Consider the following 20178-nt stretch of genomic DNA (forward strand, 5'->3'; position numbering starts at 1 on the left):
CATATCATGATCTGATCACCATACTCAATATATCCCATAAGCATGAGGGTATTGGGGTAACAATACAAAAGGTTTGCTAGGGTAGACCCTCTTTCACTCAGACTCAGCCCCCCCCCCCGAAACAAACTCAGCCCTCCCCCCCCCCCCCCGAATCGAAATCCTGGCTACGGGCCTGGGTACCAAGTGTAGTGTTTCTGGCAGATTGGTAAATTGCTTCTTTCTCTCCAATAAACAACTGGAGTTATTTACAGTCTCCATTTCTTCCTATAGATGGCAGCAAGAGCTCAGCTCCTTTTGATACAAGCAGGGTTTGGTGAAAAGTTGTTCAGATTTAATTTCAGTACAAATTTGTACTTATTAAACCTAATATATAATAGAATACATTTTCAACATTTGAAGAATACACGCAAAAAAACAAACAGCCTTAGAAAGTATAGTTTGAAAATGCACACATGTCCTTTTTATTCAGCAAAAAGATACTTGAAAACTGTTTAAAATATGATTACAAGAATGTGTATATTTAAAAATATGGAAAGGTTGGTAAATACAGTATATGGAAGCGGATATGCTTCAATATGATGAGGAAATTAGGCAAGATAATAATGGAAAAATTTAAACTTGACTGAAAGCAAATATTACACACTGGTTTCTTCACATTTTGAGCTTCCAAAAATCAGTGATCTTTAGCTATTGTTATACAGATGGGCTGCGTATTTTTCCTCCTTTGTTCTGATAGAGCCACCATAGTAACTGGTGTCTCTTCTAGGTGTGTGCACTTGAGTAAACCCCTTGTCATGTCGGTGTCCAGATTTTAATGCTTCCCCCCACCCCCGTTGCCCTCACCCCCAGAAGATTTTTTTCCTCACCTCCCTCGCCACCCAAATCCTTTCCTCCTTGCTTTCCTTGCTTCTAAAACCCTATTTCCCTTCCACTGGTCTGATTCTGTTTTTCCTTCATGGCAGAAGACAGTTGAACTGGCCCCTGGGGTTTCTATTGTTGTTTTTGTCGTCGTCATCGTCGTCGTCGTTATTTCAAAGACTGGGTGGTCATCTGTTGGGGGTGCTTTGATTTGTGCCTTTCCTGCCTGGGGAGCCTCCAGTGGCACAGTGGGTTAAACCACTAAGCTGCTGAACTTGGTGACCGAAAGTTCGCCGATTCAAATCTGGGGAGTGGGGTGAGTTCCCACTGTTAGCCCCAGCTTCTGCCAACCGAGCAGTTCCAAAACATGCAAATATGAGTAGATCAAAAGTTACCTCATCTGTAGGAAGGTAACAAGACTCCATGAAGTCATGCTGGCCAGATGACCTTGGAGGCATCTCTGGACAATGCCAGCTCATTGGCTTAGAAATGGAGATGAGCACCACCACCAATATGGAGTGTTCAAATTGGGCATATCGGGTATGCATGCCAAGTTTGGTCCTGATCCATCATTGTTTGAGTTCATAGTGTGCTCTGGATGTAGCTGAACTACAACTCATATAAATCCCTCCAAAGACCTCCAGTGTTTTTTTCTTGGTCATGGGGGTTCTGTGTGCCAAGTTAGCTCCAGGTCCATCGTTGGTGGAGTTCAGAGCACTTTTAGATTGCAGATTAACTATAAATCCAAGTACCTACAACAGCTATAAATCTAGGTGAATTCCCCCCAAATCCCTCCAGTGTGTTTTGTTGGTCATGGGGGTTCTCTGTGCAAAATGTGGTCTAGCTCCATTGTCAGTGGGGGTAACAGTGCTGTGTCTTGGTGCAGGATGAACTACAACTTCCATCCTGTGGAGTCAGCCCCCCAACCCCCTACAGAATGTTCAGTTACTGATCCATTCCTCTATTTACTGTGTTCATAGGAAAGGGTTAAGGGAGAGGCAAGTGGGCAGGTTCATTCAAATTCAATCCCAATTGAGAGAGAAAGGAACCCTGGGAGGTGTCTTTAGTGGAGGACAAACAGAAAATCTAGGCTGAAATTGTCCTCATCTGAAAGCCTTGACTTAGGTGGTAGGCAGTAAGGCATTTGTGGAGGACATTGGCAGAGCTCTTGGACATGTTCATAGTAACCTGCAGTGTCGGTTTTGGGAGGGCCATGGGTGTCTCCTGCTCAGGGAGACTATAGCCCGTTTGTGGAGGCGGAACTCTGTGTAAACAGACATCCCTACCACATACAAACATACACATATAGATAGATGTGTGGGATGTGTTTAGCAATGTTGCGTTGGGTGGTAGTGGTTAGAACTATTGTGTTAGATCACGTTTGTTAGTTGCTTAAGTTTATGTTTTATATTAAGAAGTAATATTTGCTATATTTTTGTAAGGGGGATATAGTCCTTTTGTTTTGTGAAATTTGTCTTTCTGTATATGTCTTTCTTTGATTGATTGTAGATTTCATTGACTAAAAATATTTATAAAGAAGAAGAAACTGTAGCTTCTACAGAAGACCCTAACTGAATAAGTGTGTGGTGGGGGAGAGGGGGTTGTATTGTACTACTACTACTACTATTAATTGTTGTTTATTCATTCAGTCGCTTCCGACTCTTCATGACCTCATGGACCAGCCCACGCCAGAGCTCCCTGTCAGCCGTCACGACCCCAACTCCTTCAGAGTCAAACCATCCATCTTCAAGGATACTATCCATTCATCATGCCCCTGGTCGGCCACTTTTTCTTTTTCCTTCCATTTCGCCTAGCATCATTGTCTTCTCGAAGCTTTTTGCCTTTTCATGATGTGGCCAAAGTACTTCATCTTTGCCTCTAATATCCTTTCCTCCAATGAGCAGTCGGACTTTATTTCCTGAAGTATGGACTGGTTGGATCTTCTAGCGGTCCAAGGCACCACAGTTTTTCTCCAGCACCACAGTTCAAAAGCTTCTATCTTCTTCGCTCAGCATTCCTTATGGTCCAGCTCTCACATCCATAGGTTACTATGGGGAATACCATTGCTTTGACTATGCGGATCTTCGTTGCTGGTGTGATGTCTCTACTCTTCACTATTTTATCGAGATTGGTCATTGTTCTCCCAAGAAGTAAACGTCTTCTGATTTCCTGGCTGCAGTCTGAATTTGCAGTAATCTTTGTACCTAGAAATACAAAGTCTGTCACTGCCTCCATGTTTTCTCCCTTTATTTGCCAGTTATCAATCATTCTTGTTGCCATAATCTTGGTGTTTTTGATATTTAACTGTAACCCAGTTTTGGCACTTTCTTCTTTCACCTTGTTTAGAAGGCTCCTCAGCTCCTTTTCGCTTTCGGCCACTGAAGTAGTATCATCTGCATATCTAAGGTTGCTAATGTTACTTCCAGCAGTTTTACCTTCAGCCTTGGATTCGTCAAGCACCGCACATCGCGTGATGTGTTCTGCATACAAGTTGAATAGGTTGAGGGAGAGTATATAGCCTTGCCGTATGCCTTTCCCAATCTTGAACCAGTCTGTTGTTCCATGGTCAGTTCTTACTGTTTCTACTTGGTCATTATACAGATTCCTCAGGAGAGAAACAAGGTGATTTGGTATCCCCATAGTACCAAGAACTTGCCACAGTTTATTATAATCCACACAGTCAAAGGCTTTAGAATAGCCAATAAAACAGAAATATATATTTTTCTGAAAGTAGGCTTACTACAGAAACCTTTTATGAAACTGCCTGCCTTTCTCCATTACCCAGCAGATATTGGCAATGTGGTCTCTTGTTCCTCTGCCTTTTCTAAACCCAGCTTGCATATCTGGCAACTTTCTCTCCATGTATTGCTGGAGTCTTCCTTGCAGGATCTTGAGCATTACCTTACTGGCATGTGAAATCATTGCCACTGTATGAAAGTTTGAGCATTCTTTAGCATTTCCCTTTTTTGATATGGGGATATATGTTGATTTTTCCAGTCTGATGGCAATTCTTGTGTTTTTCATATTTGCTGGCATATGGCATGCATGACCTTTCAAGATTTTAAACAGTTCCGCTAGGATCACGTCGTTTCCTGCTGCCTTGTTGTTAGCAATGCTTCTTAAGGCCCATTCAACCTCACTCCTCAGAATGTCTAGTTCTAATTCACTCAATACTAATAGGTTCCTAAATTGCATTAGAATAATGAGGCTGAGACAATTGCAGCAGTCTTCGCGTGTTACTATACACACAATAGAAATTATTATAATCTTACAGACAATCATTGGTGAATGGACCCGTGGTGTTACAATATTGTTTGATGACATATTGTGTTTTCCACATACCATATATACTAATGAAGAAGTCAACCTTACGTGTTAGTCGAGAACAGGTTTGAGGACCAAATTATGGATTTTGATATGCCTTACAGATAAGTTGAGGGTCATTCTGATAAGAGGGAGAAGCACTCAGGAATTCAAAATAGCCAGAAGCAGTTTTTTTTGTTTGGTTTTTCTTTTTGTCGTGTCAGGAGTGACTGCAAGTCGCTTCTGTTGTGAGAGAATTGGCCGTCTGCAAGGACGTTGCCCAGGGGACGCCTGGATGATTTGATCTCTCATATCCCCGCATGAGGAGCTGGAGCTGATAGAGGGAGCTCATCCACCTCTCCCTGGATTTGAACCTGCGACCTGTCAGTCTTCAGTCCTGCCGGCACAGGGGTTTAACCCACTGCGCCACCGGGGGCTCCGTCAGAAGCAGTGCCATCTCAGAAAGAATAAAGGGGGCTGGTGATTCTTCTGATTTCCTAAAATATATATAAATCCTTTATATAAAAGTTTAATTGATTTTTAATCTACTTTGCAACTGTTTCTTGCACTATGATATTTTGCATGGGAAAAGGTTCTGTGGTAGCTACCGTATATTCCGGCATATAAGACGACTGGGCGTATAAGACGACCCCCAACTTTTCCAGTTAAAATATAGAGTTAAGACGACTCCCATGCATAAGACTACACTCGCGTATAAGATGACCCCTGACTTTTGAGAAGATTTTCTTGGGTTAAAAAGTAGTCTTATACGCCAGAATATACTGTATTTAATATTTTTGTCTGTGTCTTGGGAAGGGGAACAAAGAGATTTCTGTCACTGTAGTAAGCCTACTTGTACTAATACAGTATAATCCTGTACGAATATAACATAATATAATAATGTAATAGTCCAGTGATATTAATGTTCTTGACATACTGAAGCAAGGCTTCTTCGTGTGGATAGCCAAGATTTCTGTCTGGTGCATTAAGATCTTAATTTATGAATGCATGCTGTGTAGTAGGCTGTGGGGACTCTCGAAAACTTTTTTTAGGTATTTCCAGTGGGTACAGAGTGAGGGGGAACAGGATGGAAAAATCCATCATGTGGGAAATTCCAGTCCAGAGCAATATTAGCTTTGAACTACATACTTTATTTCTGTTTTAAGAAAAAGAAATCATTTATTATCTAATTTGCTTCAGTATTTATATTAATTTCTTTTAGGTTTTCCTTGGATATTTTATAACAGCTAAAAATAAGTGCAGCTCAAGTTTGGAGTGTGCTTGCAGCCTGGAATTAGCTACTGTGATTTCCGTTTAGGTAATGAATATTTTCTCTTGTTTTCCTCACCATACAAGTTTGCATTTTTAAATCATCATGGCAAAGATAACAAAAAGCACACAAACATTGTCAGCAATTCATGTTTCTCTGGGCTGACAGAGAAAGGCAGGATTCTGTCCCCCAATCCTCTCTCCCTTGCTGAGTTAATTGAATGTAAACGGCTTTCCACTTTAACTCAGTTTGCAGCAATTTAAATAAGCTGAGAACAAAGGAGGAAATGGTGGAAAGATATTTTTTTTCAAACAGCTGAAAAAAATGGAATGACTGTGTGATGACAGAGAATTAATCAGGTCTGCCCTTGATAAATTAAGACAATTGTATGATATGATATAAGTCTGAACTGCTTAACGTCTCAGTTTAGAATCAGAACTTAAGAATATCGTGCAGAAATGGAAGAATTTTGTAGTGTTCTTATAGCTAGAGATAGAATCATGAAGTTGGAAAATAATGCATGTGCCAAATTTTTAAAAAAAAATTAAATGAGTATATCAGTTATGCTATGGTAGGTTAATTGTCATGTGGCCAATGATCTGGTTTGAAAATGTTCAAAAGCCACCTGTTTTGTTTTGAGAACTTCTAGTTTATTTGTATATATACCTACATTATAGCTAAACATTGCTCAAAATTAAATAAAATTAATATTTTGTAATTATTGAAACAATTAAACATTCTCTTCAGTCTTTATTAACAATAAAACTCTTCAACTTACACTTGATGAGTATATATATAAAGCAGCTCAAATATGGTATTAACTATTGATATTGAACTAAAAGTAATAAATTGACTGCAATATCAACCATTCCACTGATTTTGATGTATGTTGTCCCCATCACCTATACTGCAAGTGGTGATTTTCCATAAAATGTTGTCCTCACGCTGCAGTATCAGTGATATTTTAAAAAAAACCTTCTAGAAGTACTGAGACTGAAAAAGAGGGGTTTGGAGCATGTCGACCACATATATTTCTCCCTATTCGTGCTTGTAACACTGTTGAAGAGTATTATTATTTCATTATTTACCTGTTCAGTACTTATTATATAAAATAAATTGGTATCTTCTTTTGTTTGTTTGCTTGATATATAGCTTGGCTCATTCCAGCAAATAGTATATATGCTGAAAGTAGTAGATGAAACTACTCATCTGATCTGGCTCAGATGAAATGCCAATCTGCAAATTGTTTTTACTTGCGTTTAGGATTATGTGCCCCCTACTCCCTGTCCTCTAGTACAGATAGAAACCACATAGACAATTGAAACTGAAATAGTTCAGACCAGAGATTTAAAACTCTCTAGCCCAAAGCTTTCCAACCATTCCATGTTGGTGACACACCTTTTAGATATGCATCATTTTGTGACACTGTAATTCAGTTTTGCTAGCAAACCAAAGGTTAAATCAACCCCTTATAAGAAATAGACACATACCTACATTGCAATAAGCAAATAAATGGATACACAACATATTGCATGAAAATCTTGAATTTATATTTTAAAATATATGATTTGTAATACTCATATAATAACCTTTCCAAGATTTTTGTCATAAAGATTGTATTTTCCTTCAGTGTGCTATCTAATAAAATGATTTCAGGTATCACAGTCCTCTGTGAACTCTGGATTTATCTGTCATATGTGAAACACTTTAATTTTAACATTTTTCTTTGTAGAAGACCTCACATACTTGAATCTAATTACCTCTAATTTATATTCAACATGTAATTTGTTCTTTTCCTCTATGGAGGGAGTTATTTATGTTTCTTTTTTTCTTTCTTGGCAGATCCATGATGAGCACACTGATGCAAGATAAAGTTAGTGAACGGTTATAAAATGCCCAGATTTGGGTCAGCAAAGGTAGTTCAGATTCAAAATTCTGACAGTGATAGCACCATGGTGGAGAAACCAACTGGAAGAAAGGTATAAAAAGAAATGTGATGAAGACATACAAAAAACATGCAACATGCCTGAATGAAAAAATTACATAGTGTGTGAAGATACAGTATAATGTGATACTAAATTAAACTGTAGAAAGTACTTGCTAAATTAATGAGCTTCTGTACACTGTATGTTTCTCCTTACAAACTGATGGAAAATAACGTTCCTTATAGCAGTTCACTGCATCATGTCTAATAGCTGTTCACATGATTTATTTTAAAAGTTTTGATGTTAATGAAGCACGAACTTCAGCTGCACTGAATCATAACTTTGGGTCAAATTTCAACAGACAAATCAAAGCAATGGTGGAATCTATGGTTCAGAAACTGCTTTCCTAAGCTGTCAAATCACATTGAAATGTAGATACTTCCCAGTCCCTGTCCCCCCTTATGAAAGGCTATCCTGGCTACCAGTTTTTTTTTGTTGGCAAGTGAAGAGTTTTCTATTCAAACAGTATATAAGCAAGAACGTTTTTTATGGGAATTACTTGCATGTTTTATGGGGTTATAATTATTGCATTTAAAATATTTTATACTTTTGTATACTAATATATTACTGCACTTAATCTGTATTTATATAACGATTTTCAGTAGTACAAGTGAATGATCAAATTTATTTTCAAATTTGCCATAATAATAAACTTGGAAATGAAATAGGGTCTTTAAGAAGCTATTGATTTCTTCATATTTGGGGGGCATCTTAGAAAATTGATATATTGATTAATTAATCTAGCTCAGAAGGGTACAATATGGATATATGTGATAATCAGGACAGTAACATTTTCATTAAAGTGTAAAATGTTTTGGAGCCAGGGGGAGAGTTGTATATAGGAATAAATATTTAAGCCCATCAGTATCCACTGAAGAGCTACTCTATCCAGGTCTTTAGGTTGGTAGGCCATGATGAAATCCCAGCTCTCCCAGACAATTTTGTTAGCCATGTCTTGCAATTTCTGTGGCAATTCCCTCAATACCTGGCATTTTATGGAAAAACATACTGTCTAATGAACAGGGTCGTTGCTTCAGCTAGTACAAACATGCCTACCTTGGTTCATAATTAGCAGGACAGTAGATCAGAATCTTGGAAAGTGTTTTGAAACAAGAGAATGTTGGTCTGTATTTTGGAATGATCAGGTTTAACTTATGTGTACTTGCACTGGGAAGATAGGAAAGCTTTTTGTGTAAAATCAGTTTTGTTATAACCGTTGTACTTGTAATCCTATGTGCAATTTAAATTTAGAACTGTGTTTATTTTGTTGAATTGTTAAGCAAAACTTACCCAGTTAACCTTTTGCTTGTCAAAATACTGAGCCAAACACTTAACTGCCCCCCCCCCCCTTTGTGGAAAGCTACCTAAGCCTTAATGTGGACTTGTAATTTATATTGTGAGGAAAGCAAGCTGTACCTTTGCTCTGCTTCTTAGTGCCTACAGTGATGGCTGGGAGTGGAGTGAAGTAGGGAAGCAAACAGTGCTCTAAAATTTCTGTTGGTATGCATGAAGGCTTATTGAACTGAATCATTACCTTCTACTAAATTTTGTCACATCACTTTTCACGACAAGGTCATTTTTCAATGGCTTTCAACCTTACTGATCTAATTCTAGAGGAATGTTATCTTATTCTAATTTTTAAACCTGTAGAAAAAATAGAGAATGTTTCTTTAGCATTCTATTACTACAGTGTTTTGTATTTACAAGGGGTCTCTGGTAAACCTAGTAACCCTAGATTGCTGGAATCTGAGAAGCAAAACTCCACTATTGGCAAACTATCAAATGTTTATTTTTTAATCACTCTTGTTAGTTTTATGTAAACATTGTACTTATAACATAATATACTTTTTGTTTATATCAGAGCAAAGACAAGATTGCCTCCTACAACAAAACTGCAAAAGTGGATAGGAGCGATGTGGGAAAGGACATGAAAGAAAAGTCTTCCATGAAACGTAAACTTCAGTTTAATGTTAGTCCGTCCAGAAATGAAGATCGAAATTCAGACACAGGTAGAGCCTTTTTAATTTTATTTTTATTAATTAGTTTGTGATAGTGATCTGGTACAAAAAAATGAAAAGTAATAGTGAAACGTTTGCTTATATCTTATTCATCAATCATAAATCCAACAAATTGTTTATCTCAAATTGTCAGGTACCTACTTAGAGCTATACAGTTCTTTGCTAGTTTTCCTGTTCCACGTGTGAATTAGTCAGTCTGTGTCTGAGACCTGCCCACAATATTTTGTGTGGAGGTACCTGCCTTATAATTCAATTTTATAATTTTAGCGCTTAAATTAATTTTAAAGTCACTTTCATAGAAAGAGAGATTCAAATGATAGACATTTTTACATATTATTATACATATTATGTATGAATGTAAGGTGTACAATTCATTCAAATCATAAACGTCTGTATATCCCATTGATAAACATCTGTATATATCTTACATCAATGAGTGCTTCCTAACCTTTGGTATTCCAGCTCCCACAATTCCTAACAGCTGGTAAGATGGCTGGGATTTCTAGGAGCTGCAAGTCCAAAACAACTGGAGGACCAAAGGTTGGGAATTATTGATGTAAATGAACTTTAAGAACAAAGGAAATTTCAGCAGATAAAATTGGTGAGATTTCAAAGTGCGCAGGTAGTTTTTGATCACTGAAATGATTTTCATTGAGTGATAAGAACCATATAAGTAGCACAATTCTACTTATTCTTGTTTTTTAAAAGACCTAATGGAAATGATCTTTTGGTTTTGGATTACACTCCCCTACTTGCTCCCTGTGAACTTTTAAAGAAGCAGCTTTGATTATAAAAATGCCTTATATATATATTTATTATTTATTTATTTACCTTACTTATATACCGCTGTTCTCAGCCCGAAGGCGACTCACAGCGGTTCACAACAAATACGAACAGCAAAAATTCAGTGCTACAGTATAAAAACAGTTAACAACCTAACACATTACACAATTAATAAACAGTTACTACAATACCCATTCACTGTCGTCTCGTCATCAAAACATGTTCCAGATTCGTCATCCATTGTTCCATTCCAGTGTTCATTAACCAATCATTGCACTGATTATTCGAACGCCTGCTCAAACAGCCAGGTCTTCACTTTTTTTGTGGAATACCATTAGAGATGGTGCTAGTCTAATGTCCGTAATATAAGGCCTAGGCTCTTAGCTGAAGTATTATTGTGAACATTGTTTAGTTGCTTCTTAGTGACTTGGAAAAATACACTATATAGAGCTCAATACAATATCATATATTTAGAAAATATTTTATAAGGCATTTGGTTTCTTGTTGAGATGATACCTCACAATACTGCCAATCTTGCAAATTGCTTTTGTATGAGATTATAGTTTACAATTAAGGAATTCAGTCCAAATGAGTCAACTGCCTGATCATACGGCACCTAACTATTGCATACTGAACACTGAATAACTGTGTTGTAGAAGAAGCTGCTGAGAGATATTTGAGAATTTTAGGACAAGATCACATTAGTGTTATAGAACAGAAGTTTTCATCTCCCAATTGCCCAATTTGCTCCTGCAAAATACTGGAAAATGTAGTTTAGGGCAGGGACTTTGGAATTCCCATCTGGAGAGGTCCTCAACTTCCCTACATTTCCCATAATTCTGTAGAAGCAAACAGGGAAATCGCAAAGCAGAGACTTCCACTTAGAATGCTAATGTGATATTGTCCTAAGGAACATGGCATTTCCCATGTCAATTTTCTCTCTTAAAAATATTTATGGATAGGTTGTCCCTAAGGGCAACCAGCATTGTTTTAACTCCAGAATGTAAGTATATTCAATAAATTTATTTGCATCTGGGCTGCTAGTGAAATACCTGAACTGGTATCTTGTAGGAGTTAAAACTAAAACTAGAAACTGGAACTGTATCTGAAAGGTGCACCTGGGTCTAGATCCTATGTTGCCATATTTAAATAAACAGTATAGGTGACTTTACTTCAGCAGGCTCTTAAAGCTACTCGTTTTAAAAGAGATTCCCTGGTGTTTTTTTTTGGGGGGGGGGGGTTGTTTTATTTTGGGGTTTTTTTTTGTCCCTAATGCTTTTTTTTAGCTTTCTAAGGTTTGGCTGTAATGTATTATTCTGATTATGGTGGTGGTGGTATACTGACAGGAGAGGTAGAGGAGAACCTTTAGAATAAAAAAAAAATCTTTGGCAGAAGTTAGAGCACTTCTAGATTCAATGTTATTCTCAAACTGTTCTTCAGTGGATAGAGTCTAGACTAGGGGTCCCCAAACTAAGACCCGGGGGCCAGATACGGCCCTCCAAGGTCATTTACCCGGCCCTTTCTCAGGAGCAACCTAAGCCTGAAACGACTTGAAAGGACACAACAACAACAATCCTATCTCATTAGCCAAAAGCAGGCCCACACTTCCCATTGAAATACTAATAAGTTTATATTTATTAAAATTGTTCTTCATTTTAATTATTGTATTGTTTTTATGTGTTTTTTGCACTACAGATAAGATATGTGCGGTGTGCATAGGAATTCATTCATGTTTTTTTCAAATTATAATCCGGCCCTCCAACAGTTTAAGAGATTGTGACCTGGCCCTCTGTTTAAAAAGTTTTAAGACCCTTGGTCTAGACCCTATGGCCAATAGTTTCCTAGAAGCAGATATGCCTTTAAGCCAGGTGTTGCTGACATAACATCCTGGGAGTTGCACTGGAAATAGTTGCCAGTGAATAATGGACTTCTTTTCCTCATCTGTTATATTGCCCTCCCAGTTCTATAGCTTTCCTGCCTAATTCATTCAAGACTGCAGTCTGAATCTTCTCTATAAAGTAATGAATGTCTCTGGGGGGGGGGGGGGAATGGGGAAATCCAGAAAAAGTACTTTTTTTCTCTCAAAACATTTTTTCCAAGAAAAATCAGAAAATACAGATTGTGCAATATACTCTTTAAGAATTAAGAATAAAATATGTGACCCGTATTCATATATTTGTCCCTCATACGCTTTTTGAAAATCTTTGATGTCAGACTACATATATCTCACATCATTGCAGTTCCTGTTCTGGATTTCCTTTTTTCGGTTCTTTATATAGGAATTAATGCTTTACATCTGTTTGACACTATAGACCAGTAGCAAAGACTTTTTTTTAAACTAACATTGATAAGTTCTTCTGCTTTTATTTTCTTATTGTTTTTGGATTCCTTACTGTTTGCAACCTTTTAGCGCCATTTGTAACAAAAATGTTTAAAAAGTACGATTAATATGTTTAACATACTTTTATGCCAAGGTAAATTATATACTGTATAATGTGTTTTATGTTCTTAAATTGAATACTGCTAATTTACTATAATTTAGTCTGTAAATCCTGCTAATATAATATGTAAATCTTGCTAAGGTAGCATTTCTGTATTTTCACAAAATTTCTTCTTCCTGGGGATAAAAACAGGAAAAAAAATACTTTTTCCAGAATCTCAAAATGTTAGTGATTTTATAATAAATAAAGCTGTCTGTTCAGTTACTAAAATATGCACCGGACAAGAAAATAATAGTTAAGTTGGAGAGATAGTGTTACTGACTAATTAGTCTGGCGCTAAAGGAATTGAAAACCTCGACTCTCAAATAAAAATATTAAAGTGTAGCGGCAGTTTGTCATAAATCTGTATAATCTCTGTGCTAACTTTTAAAAGCTATAGCTGTGTATTTCATTACTAGATTTTAAATATTAATACATAAAACTGAATGTTCTGTGAGAAAATAGATTATACACATACATTTATTGAGTATGTTTTCTCATGGGGTTCTGAAAGAAGCATTAGTTTGGCATGACTTGTTCTTTGTTAATCATGGTATTATGGTTCTGAAATGCTTTATAAAGTGTCAGAATCTCTGTGTTTTGCATTGGAATGGCAGAAGTGCTTTGTGCCAGAGTCATTCCAGTAACACTGCATGCTGTGTTAAATATTAGCATCAAGTTTAACCTTACTTACTTTTTATTAAGGAGGAGTTCCAGTTTAGATCTAGACCACCACACACTGTTTGTAAATGTCTGAGCCTTCCCCATACAGCTGTCCCCCTGCCCTCTTCATCCACTCTCCCAAGCTAGGTTGAGACTTTTAAAAAATCCTCCATTGGGCTAATTGATGTTTTGTGTTGCTGTTGCTTTTTTGCCTATGCATGATTGGCCTAATTCACCACCTGCATGCTTATTAAATGAAAAAAGGAAGCTAGACTTGGCTGTAAATTATGTATGTAATATAATGTTCAGCCATAAAGAAACCTGCTGAACATTTTTATGATGTGCATGCAAAATACTTGGATTAAAATTAAATATCATAAAACCAAAATACTTGTTCAATGGTTTTTCCTACATCATGCTGGGAATCTTATTAGAATTGTACTTCTATGAAGATAATTAAGATTAAATTAACAGAATACAAAAACTCAATCTCAATTGAAAGCCAGTATTCTGTTTTGAATTAATTGGGAGTCCAGTACTCCTAGGGCATTCTTTTTCTTGGCTCATATACATAATAATAAATGCTCACATTTATAGAATACTATTCCTTTTTTAGAAATGACAGTAATCCATCTTTAGTCTCATAGAAATCTTTTTTTTAAAATAGTCAGTATACATTAAATATGTGAAATAGTACCTGTAATATACCTTTCTGAGAAGCTGAATGTGGTTATGTGAATTTTTTCAGGTTGTTGTGGCATAGACTAGACCAGTGGTTCCCAGCCTGTGCTCTGTAGAGCCCTAAGGACTCCACATGCACTTCCCAAGTGTTTTGCAGCTGGTCCAGGAAAATAAAATAAAGAAAATGGAATTAAATTGAAGAATAAGAAACAAAAAGTAGAATCAAAATAAGAAAACTAGAAATTACATTCTGAACTGAAATTTGCCAAATTGAATTTTGTGCATCCTCTAGCAGAAAATGCTTAGTCATTCTGCTGTAACTAGCTCCAAAAGTATTGTAGTACAAGACGGGCAGACAGTGAAGCTGAGAAGAATGCTGACCTATCACACACACTCTTACCATGTGCCACGCTTTAATGGTCGTTCCTGGAACTGGATGCCTGAGTGATTTCTTAGAACTACATTTGAGAAGTTTCTCACTCATTCTCGATCCTTCAAGAATTCCTGGGGAAGCATAAAGCTTATTAGAACTTAGCCCTATATAAATAGAGGCAGGCTAGTCGATTTGTGGTCACTTCACAGTTAATTTTCATAGCAATTACATTGTGATTTTTTAATGATTCTTTCATGAGCTTTTGTGTCTATGACCTCTTTGTGAGGTTTAGTTATGTAGTTAGTATGTGTTCATTAATAAACTGTTGCGATTTCTTCTATTTGTATGTTAGAACCCCAAACTACTACAATACATTGCTGGTAGAAAAACATTATATTGACTCAGATGCTTTTTTGGAGGGGATTTCAAGTACAGGCAGCTCCCATGTTACAAACAAGAAAGGTTCTGTAGGTTTAAAAATATACCTTTTAAAGCTTTCGATAGCAAAAGAAGGGTTAACATTCCTGTGGTGTTTGTTTTGTTGCATGTGTCACCGTTCAGAAAATTTCACCTCCATTTCTGTCCCTGTGATAATTGAATTTTGAAAAAAATGGCTTGTTGTGGAAACAAGGATTGTTGAGAAAGCTTCAGGGGAGACACTTTTTTCCCATGATAACTCTTCCAAGAATAAATTTCCCTTCTTAGGGATAGATTTATCTCACTTCCTGTTGTCTCACCCCTGTTTGTAACTCAGGGACTGCCTGTACTTGCATTTTGTTATTAAATTTTATTTGCTTTATTGAACTTTGGAAGAATTTTTGTGTATGGCCAAGTTTTGACAATATAATGTGTATTGATGGTAGTTGAGAATGAATTGAGATATGGTAAATTTCAAAGTTTTAAAAATACAATTTCATTGTGTGGACACTGCAGAATTATTTAGATATCTCTTTACTTTACATTCCTTTTCTATCTACCTCCTCTTCCTCCCTCCATAACACTACTACTAGCACCATTAACCTGTAAGACATAGAGTAGGCCTAAGTTGCTCCAATATAGAAATGTATTTATTTATTTAAAACATTTCTATTCTGCCCTTCTCACCCCACAGGGGACTTGGGGTGGAGCACAACATATATATGGCGAACATTCAGTACTGGGACAGAAAACCATAAATATATACAAACATTAAAATCACTTATATCCACATTAAAATCAGTTGCTTTAAAACTATCTCAGGACACCATTTTGCCTCATTGCACTGTCCCAAAGGCTTGGTCCCACAGCCAGGTCTTCATCATCCTTCTGAAGGACAGGAGAGAGGGGGCTGATCTAATATTGCCAGGAAGGGAGTTCCATAATCGGGGGCAATCACTGAGAAGGCCCTGTCTCTCATCCCCACCAAACGCACCTGTGATGGTGGCAGGACCTAGAGCAGGGCCTCCCCAGAAAATCTGAGTTTCTGCAGTGGTTCATAAAGGGACATACATTCAGACAGGTAAACTGGGCCAGGGCCATTTAGAGCTTTATAGGCCAAAACCAGCACTTTGAATTGTGCCCGGAAGCAAACAGGCAGCCAGTGCATCTGACGTAACATGGGAGTTGTGTGCTTCCTGTATGCTGCCCCAGTTATTAACCTGGCTGCCTCTCGTTGGACTATTTGAAGCTTCTGAACTGTCTTCAAAGGCAACCCCACGTAGAGTGTGTTACAGTAGTATTTCCTGGATGTAACAAGAGAGTGGACCACCTTGACCAAGTCTGACTTCCCAAGGTACGGGCGCAGCTGGCGCACAAGTTTTAATTGTGCGAAAGCCCCCCTAGCCACCGCTGCAACGTTCCAGGCTCAGCAATGGCCCATTGATAGTACACTTATGTAGAGGACACAAGTCATGACTGAATGCTTCCTACTCACACTTTATTGAGCCCAGGCCATTGTGTTTGAGGAATTACTTTTGAATTTCATTCTAGTCTTAATATAATTCTGACATGATTTGAATTTGTTATGTTGTAGGTATAAAAATCCTTCCTTGCTATCACATTCAGTTCAATTAATAGATTGTGATTTCAGTTGGAACTGTATTTTAGTTTTAAAAACAGCAGACAAAATCCATGTTTATGCCCTACTGTAACAGACTTCTGGAAGTCTTTGAAGTATGATCAGTTGGTTTAGAATATGCTCCCCAGTATGTTACAGTTTCAGTCTTCTCTAACGTAATGGTTTCATCTTGATCTTTAGTCCCCCTTTCTACTTGTACTGCTAAAAGATTTAAGAATTTTAAAGTTAAAAGTATTGCTAAATATGAAAGAATACAGTTGTACACTACCAGGGCCATAGCCAGAAAAATTTTTTTGGGGAGGGTTGAAAATTTCGGGAGGGGTTTTGAAAATTGGAGGGGGGGGGGTTGAAACCTGCCTCCTAGCTCATGCTAAAGCTAAGAGCACAGCAGGGGGCAGAGCAGCCTTCAATAGCCTGCAGCTCCGCCCCTGTCAACCACGTCCACCAAGTCTGGCCTCCTTAATGAGAGCATTCAATACCCCCCCCCCAACTTGGTTGCTTCGCTACATCGGCTATTGCTGCAAGTAATGACAGTGTGAATAAATTGTCAATATTTGCTTGAGATAGTGCTTGCAGTTCTGGAGGGACTCTTAATTTTTTGCGTCTCATAGACTTAGCATGGGGATTTGGTTAACCAGTTAAAATTCATGAGTAAACCAGGTTTATTTTTTTTAACCTGAAATGTTTTGGGGGGGGGGTTGAACCCCTAACACCCCCCTCCCTCGCTACAGGCCTGTACACTACTTTGTAGCTACAGAATCTCAATGCTGTGTGTTCATCTTGTGTTCAATTGTGGATGAGGAACCTGGATGACCTGGTAGAAATGTGGAGTTGTGCAAACCGAGAAATCACTTGTTCTTTGTCAGTCTTCTTCTCCTGTTAACATTAATGTAATGGCAGTAAGATAGTTTTCATACAAAGAAACTCTGAGGTAGAATGCTAAGCAAAAAGGTTGCACAATCAAGTATATCCTCCACAAATTTTCTGCAATATTTCCTCATGAAATCACACATTGTCATGTTAATAACTAGGAGTTATTGTTCTATGACTTTTCTGTAGCATTGTGAAACTGCCACAATGGTGTGATGAAATAAATAGGAAGCTTTATGTTAGTATTTCGCTCTTGTATGCCACACTTCCGTCCTCTTGCTCTCCTCCATCTCTTTTCTCCCGTGTCTTCTTTATTCTGTAGATTCAGATCCAGGACATACAAATGAAAGCTGGGGGGAGAGATTAATATCTACTTACAGGACATATTCAGGTAAATGGATTATTGGGTGTACTTTCTATAGTTACATTTTATTTTAATATTTTTATGCTGCAACCATAGTTGTTGGTTCTTTTTTTTTCTGTGCTATTGAACTGTTTTAAAGTAACTTCCACTTAATAAAGCAGTAGTATGTGTCATCATACAATGGGGAACCCAAAGTATACAAGAATAAAATTTGTTCCTTCTGTTGACATTTATTCTATGATAAATAAATAAATACATGTAGTGGAAGGTAAGAGTTATGGTGCACTACCAACTTATTTAGAAAAAAATCTTTCTGTACTGACCGCAGTTAGAATGCTAAACAGAAAAATAAGGCACAGCACATAATATACAAGAGTAAATAAACATCTTAATGTTTATTTACTCTTATATATTATTATGCTATTTAACAATTTTCTGTGCAACACCAAATTGAGTGATCCTAAATGAGATTACCAAAGAGATTTACCATAGGAATGGCTAGAATGATGGAACGGTTGAGGATTTGAATAAGACATAGTTTTTATAATTTTTATTATTCATTGATTTTATGGTTTTTAAATGTATTGTGATGTTTTTGCTTTTTATTGATGTATGTATTGTTATATATGGCATATAATTGTTGCTGACTTGTGCGCCACCCTGAGTCGCCTTCAGGATGATATGGGTGGGATACAAATGTTGTAAATAAATAAATCTTATCCCAAGCCTTGCTGGTTCATGCCTGCTGGTTTCTGAGTGGTGCTTCAGCCTGACAGTTTGTGGTCTTATATATTTTCTCAATTAGAATCAGTAAGCAAGGAATAACCTTCAAACCGCTATAGCGTAGTTAGGGGAAGCAATCTGGGCCCCTTTTGACAGAATGTAGTGAATTCAACCTGGTCTTTCTTTGTCCAGCCCTACTCCCAAAATGCCCTTTTTCTGCTACCAGAAATAAGACTTCCCGCTGCAGAATGTTCCATGAACAGAACTGGCATAGTACTTTCTCACCTTGCAGTGGGACTGGTCTTTCTTACTCTAACCCAGACATGGGCAAAATTTGGCCCTCCAGGTGTTTTGAACTTCAACTCCCACAATTGGCTATTCGGAATTGTGGGAGTTGAATTCTAAAACATCTGGAGAGCTGAATTTGCCCATACCTGCTCTAGTCCCTGTAGCTACAAGATGTATGAGTCTCCTTTGTAAGATCATTTTTAAAGTATTCATTATCCATCCAGTATTGTATATATGTATACAGCAGGTGTCTGAAAAACAATTTAAAGCGTTGAGTTTGAACTGTGCTAAGTATTTAAGTCATCTAAAAGAACAGTTAAATTTATCAAGCAAGATACTTTTATTATAAAAATAACAGCTTACCAACATCAAATCATGCCAAACATATTTGTACATCATTTTTATGGAACTGCAAATATATGTGTGCAAAGGGAAATCATTAATCAAAGCTTGTCACTTACTTTTTATACTGATTTTAAATTAATCATTTTACATACATAAACATAGGTATATATTGTGCAACTGGGGTTTTCAGTGTTACTTGCCTTTAAAGAAGAATTAAGCAAAGAACACAATAAACAGCTATTATTTTGCTTAATTGAAAATGAAAGTTGTAGTGAAAAAGATGTTTTAGACAAAATGGAACTATGAGATAGTGAAAATTTTAATACGTTTATAGCATAATCTTTTTATAAAATAATTGTCTGCTTAATAGAAATGCATAATTACATACACAATTATTTTACTCTCGGGGGGGGGGGGGAATCTTCATTGTGTGACCATCAAGCCTTGAACCTGTAAATAGATGGAGAGGAATTTGGAGAATTGTGTCATAGTAAGAAGAATAGTTGATTAGAATAGATGCAGGGCACATTTACATTTTCTCTTACATTCTTTGTTGTGTCACCAGTAATTCTCTTGATCACACACTTCTCTTGTACTTTTTCCCAAAAGAGCAATTTGGAAACCATTCAACTTTGTTATTGAAAGGAAGTAATAAATAAGAGTTTAGGCCATTGTGTTGTTCACTTATGGGAAATAAAGTATCATCGAATTTAGCAGAGTTTACTTCTAAGTAGACATTTACATAAATGCACCATCAGGGTATAGAATATAGGAAATACATTTTTGTCCTTACAATTATGTAATTTCAGGAAGAAATACTTATATAAGAAAAACAGTTTAGCACGTCTCATATCTCACTTCATCCCACATTGGGGAAGTTCACTATTGGCTCAAAGCCATTATTGCTTCTGGTTTGTTAGTTACAGTTGCACCTTAGCCAATAGGTTATATCAGGCATGGACAGACTTTGGTCCTCCAAGTGTTTTGGACTTCATCTCCCAGAAATCCCAGCCATCTTACTGGTTGTTAAGACGTGGGAATTGAAGTCCAAAACACTTGTAGGGCCAAAGTTTGTACATGCTTGGGGTTAGACCAAGGGTAGCCTGAAGGGTAGGCTA

The 20178-nt window shown here is 37.1% G+C and overlaps 1 protein-coding gene across 3 annotated transcripts in view; it reads left to right on the forward strand.

Annotated features, from left to right (window-relative positions):
* The window catches only part of ANKRD12 (ankyrin repeat domain 12), a 70584-nt gene that overhangs the window by 25426 nt on the left and 24980 nt on the right, over positions 1–20178 (forward strand). The window contains exons 2-5 of one of the 3 annotated variants that reach the window (XM_060775044.2): positions 5384–5479; positions 7274–7410; positions 9278–9425; positions 17663–17731. In XM_060775044.2, coding sequence (XP_060631027.2) covers positions 7324–7410; positions 9278–9425; positions 17663–17731 — 304 coding nt within the window. In that variant the 5' untranslated portion in view covers positions 5384–5479; positions 7274–7323. The remainder of the gene's footprint in view (positions 1–5383; positions 5480–7273; positions 7411–9277; positions 9426–17662; positions 17732–20178) is intronic. The other 2 variants (XM_060775046.2, XM_067467465.1) reach the window with 2 other exon arrangements.

The sequence above is a fragment of the Anolis sagrei genome, chromosome 4, assembly GCF_037176765.1.
Source record: "Anolis sagrei isolate rAnoSag1 chromosome 4, rAnoSag1.mat, whole genome shotgun sequence".
NCBI classification, from domain to species: domain Eukaryota; kingdom Metazoa; phylum Chordata; class Lepidosauria; order Squamata; family Dactyloidae; genus Anolis; species Anolis sagrei.